We start from the raw sequence: 4,540 nt of genomic DNA on the forward strand, positions 1-4,540 counted from the left end.
AAATGCCATCGAGATGGTTCTGATTCATACTGACCCTGTGTAGGGGTTCCAAGGAGGAGCTAGTGAGTTTGAACCGCTGGCCTTTAGGTCCAGTGTCTTATCCTGCAGCGCCACACCAAGACTCCTCTGACTCATAGCGACCCTGGATAGTGTTTCTGAGAAGCATCCGGTAGGTTTGAACCGCTGACCCTGTGGTTAGCAGTAAAGTGCTTTTACTACAGAACCACACCAGCTGAACATGTTAAAGTTTTCAGGGAAATGAAATTGGTTGACTAGTTAAAGTGTGCCTCCTGATGCCAAGCGCATGGAATTGTCTATGTAAACGTGTACCTGGGAAAAACTGAAGCCGATCATTTATTTGCTTTGAGCATGTTCTTCAATGGCAGAACCACAAAACAGGAAAATCAGCTGGAAACTGGGAGTCCAGAAAAGGCACAATGCATCTGTCTGTCTCCAGGTATTGTGGCTACAAAAAGGCAGCAATAGAGGCTGCATTTCCATTTACAAATCTCAGGCAACTAGGCTATGGCAGTTTTGAACGTAGAACCATATAGGGAAGCAATTCTCGTAGATGTAATTTCCAATATGACCTACATTGAAATAACAAAGGCTCAAAGTCACAACTTACTATAGAAGAACCTTTAGTCCGGTGTGGTACTGTAGGATAAGCTCTGGAATGAAACTTTAAACTGCAAGGTCGGTGGCTCAAACCCACCAGCTGCTTCTCGGGAACCCTATTCGGAACCGCTATGAGTCATAACTGACTCAAAAGCAATTAACAACAAGAACATACACCTTTACAACAGTTTTACATAAATTACTCATTTCTACTGAAGAAAATCGTGTAAGGCCTCTCTGGCAATGAAAACAGTTATGTCAATAAGAAGGAGTATAAATAACAGGTAACAGATACTCAATACCGACTGTATTAAGTTGTTAAGACAATCCCAACATCAAGGTGTCACTGTATTAATAAATGCTTACTTGTAGAAACTAAAATACATCATGAAAATGACACCTAAATGTATATTACAAATACACTACAAAATACTCAGGAGTCCCTAAGACTTCAGTGTTGAAAGGCAAACGATGGAACTTAATACGAAAACTGCCCCCTGGACCAATTCTCCTATTACAGTTATTTCTTACTTTAAAGGAGGAGGCAGTGATCAAGGTACCACCACAGGGAGAGCTTTTTCGAGGGTCTTCTCCCGGTGTGAATTACTGTCAGAGACATTTACACATTACACTGATAGTTTTTTGCTCTACTGTGTGTTCTTACATGATAGCGCAAAGCTGAGGAGGAAACAAAAGCTTTCCCACATTCCTGACACTCGTAAGGCTTCTCTCCAGTGTGAGTCCTCATGTGTTTTGGTAAGGACGAGGGGCACTTGAAAGCTTTCCCACACTGTTTGCATTCGTAAGGCTTCTCCCCAGAATGCATCCTCACATGTCGTCGAAGATATGACAGTTGATTGAAACCCTTCCCGCACTGTTTACACACGTAAGGTTTCTCCCCAGTGTGTGTGGTCATATGGGCTCGTAAGGATATGGACCAGTAGAAGGCTTTCCCACACTGCTTACATTCATAGGGTTTCTCACCAGAATGCATTCTCATGTGTGCTCGTAAAGAGATTGACCAGTTGAAAGCTTTCCCGCACTGCTTACATTCATAGGGCTTCTTGCCCGTGTGCATCCTCATGTGGATTGTTAAGGAGGAGGCCCACTTGAGGGTTTTCCCACACTCCTTACACTCATAAAGTTTCTCTCCAGTGTGCATTCGCACGTGCCTCCGAAGGTAGAAGAGCTGATTGAAGCCTTTTCCGCACTGCCTGCATTCATAGAGTTTCTCTTTGCTGTGAGTCCTTTCATGCCTTCGAAGGGACTGGAGATAGTAGAAGGCTTTCCCACATTCCTTGCATTCGTAGAATATCTTGCCAGAGTGCTTTGTCATGTGCTCTCGTAAGGAGATAGGCCAACTGAAGGCTTTCCCACAGTCCTTACACTCATAGGGCTTGGCTCCAGAGTGTGTTATCAAATGTCTACGCAAGGAAAAGTGCCAACGGAACGTTTTCCCACACTGATTGCATTCATAAAGTTTCTGTACAGTGTGCACTCTCATGTGTCTCTGTAAGCATATGGGCCAACTGAAGGCTTTCCCACACTGTTTACACTCATGGGATTTCTCTCCACAGTGTGATCTCCTGTGGGTACGTAACGATACGGGCCAAATGAAAGCTTTCCCACATCGCTTACATTTGTAGGATTTTTCTTCAGTGTGTGTTCTCATATGTGTCTGCAAAGATATGGGCCACTTGAAGGCTTTCCCACACTGTTTGCACTCATAGGGCTTCTCGCGACTGTGAGTTCTCATGTGTCTTGTTAAAGATGAGGGCCACTTGAAGGCCTTGCCACATTCCTTGCATTCATTGAATTTCTCTTTATTATGAGTCCTTTCGTGCCTTTGGTAGGAGTCCAGAAAACTGAAGGTACTTCCACACTGTTTACATTCATAAAGTTTCTCCTTACTATGAACCTTTTCATGCCTTCGGTACGATCGCAGATGAATGAAGGTTTTCCAGCATAATTCACATGCATAGGGTCGCTCTCCACTGTGAATTCTCACATGTCGTCTTAGTTCTGATGGAAAACCAAAGCCTTTCCCACATTCTGGACACTGATATGGTTTGTGCCCGGTGTGACTTGCAATGTGTCTCTTATATGACGAAGGGTACATGAAGACTTTGCCACACTCGGTGCATTCATATGAAGTGACTTGAGTCGAGGTTTTCTTGTACGGATTGAGATTTGGAATCTGGCCGAGAGCTTCTCCCCACTGGTTACCTTCACTGCTTTCACAGAGAGTCTCAACCACACAATCTCTATTCAAACAAACAAAAGCATGCTATTATTAATATATTATTATCTGTCAGTAGGTATTTTGGGTTTCATTTTAACCATTTTCATAAATACGTAAATTGTTTGATAGTGGACTAAACGGAATGTCCTAAAAGAGGACCTGACCACAGCCATTATGAAAGCAGTATTTCTTACAGAAATGGATCTTTTTAAAAAAATCATTATTTCCAATGCAATTGTTTTTCACTCAATGTCTAAGTCATATGCAACTGAGGATTTCTTGGGAATAAGCAATTATGGAGTGAGGCGTAGCTGGGTTTCTTGTTCATTCACATTGTTTAAACTTCATGAAATTGTATGGTTCTCCTGGGATACTGCTTTCTCTTGGTGTGCTACTCACCTCAGAGGTCGCCCCTGGTCTTTATGCTCATCTTCAATACTACGGCCTTCCCAAATTTTTTCTAAAATGGAGGACCAAGAAGCATTTCTTGTGGATTTTTGTACATTATCTTCTTGGGATATTTGTTCCTGATGAGCGTCCTGTTGAGACACCGGCCCAGAGGCTTTCAGTGGCGTCTCATCATCTAAAGGAGAAAAGTGAACAAATCTTGTGAGAAAGAAGGCTCCTGTCTGCAAAACACAATACGTTGATGAGTTTCCGTGTTTAAAAACTTATCTTCACCAATCACAGGCACATGGGGTCAAAATGGAAAACAACTTTATAATAGAAACAGCAAGATTCCCTCAGCTTTCCAAAAACAAAGTTCTCTGGCCCTCAAAATGTCCTGGGACAGCTCTATCCATATGGCTGAACGTGAGGCAAAAAGAAAAACTTGAGTTTTAATACGTACTCTAACTGCTATGAAGAATACGACTCTGTCTCCATTGTGGTAGCAAGCCTATCTGTCTCACTAACCAACGTAAATCCTCTTTCCACATTCCACCTTTAGAAACAGATCTGGTGAACAAAAAATGCTTCTTCTCTAAATAACTAAGTGAAGAAGCAATGCTATGCTTACCTACTGATGCCAAGTTCCTGAAGGTTTCCAGCATCACATCTCTGTAGAGCTTCCTCTGAGCAGGACCCAGCAAAGCCCACTCCTCCAGAGAGAAGTCCACAGCCACGTCCTCAAAGACAACCGGCCCCTAAAACATACGACTTTATGAAGGGGGATGGGCAGCACCAACAGCACTAGGGACTGGACGCAACCCAGGGGAAGGTGAAACAAGATTCTGGGAGTCCCTAACTACTCAGTAGTGTAATGGTTACGAATCTGTCAGCTAACCTCAGGGCCAGCAGTTCAAAACTACCACCTGTTCCGTGGGAAGAAGATGAGGCTTTCTGCTCCTGTGAAGATTTACAACCTTGGAAACCCTATGCAGGGTCGCTATGAGTCAGAACTGACTGCACGGCACATCACCACCACCACTACTGACTCGATCATCAGATCTCTTACGCATGCACCCACTCACAGAAAGAACAGCCCTCGGACACATGGAAACTGTCTCCACATTTTCAGTGTGACTATGGCACACTAAAGACTGAAGACCAGAAGAGTTGTGGGATGACATCAAGAACATCATACGTGAAGAGAGCAAAAAGTCATTAAGAAGACAAGAAAGAAGGAAAAGGTCAAAATGGATGTCAGAAGAGACTCTGAAACTTGCTCTCCAGCATAGA

At 43.3% G+C, this 4,540-nt stretch overlaps 1 protein-coding gene across 1 annotated transcript in view; it reads right to left on the reverse strand.

Moving 5' to 3' along the window:
• Window positions 1-1,237: 1,237 nt before the first annotated feature.
• LOC102834979 (zinc finger protein 555-like) overlaps window positions 1,238-4,540 on the reverse strand; it is a 14,589-nt gene continuing 11,286 nt past the window's right edge. The window contains exons 2-5 of the mRNA XM_006869052.1: window positions 3,879-4,005; window positions 3,260-3,443; window positions 1,959-2,546; window positions 1,238-1,790 (exon numbers count right to left, since the gene is read on the reverse strand). Of these exons, the coding sequence (XP_006869114.1) occupies window positions 1,238-1,790; window positions 1,959-2,546; window positions 3,260-3,443; window positions 3,879-4,005 (1,452 nt within the window). The remainder of the gene's footprint in view (window positions 1,791-1,958; window positions 2,547-3,259; window positions 3,444-3,878; window positions 4,006-4,540) is intronic.

Source organism: Chrysochloris asiatica, unplaced genomic scaffold (assembly GCF_000296735.1).
Source record: "Chrysochloris asiatica unplaced genomic scaffold, ChrAsi1.0 scaffold00125, whole genome shotgun sequence".
Classification (NCBI taxonomy): domain Eukaryota; kingdom Metazoa; phylum Chordata; class Mammalia; order Afrosoricida; family Chrysochloridae; genus Chrysochloris; species Chrysochloris asiatica.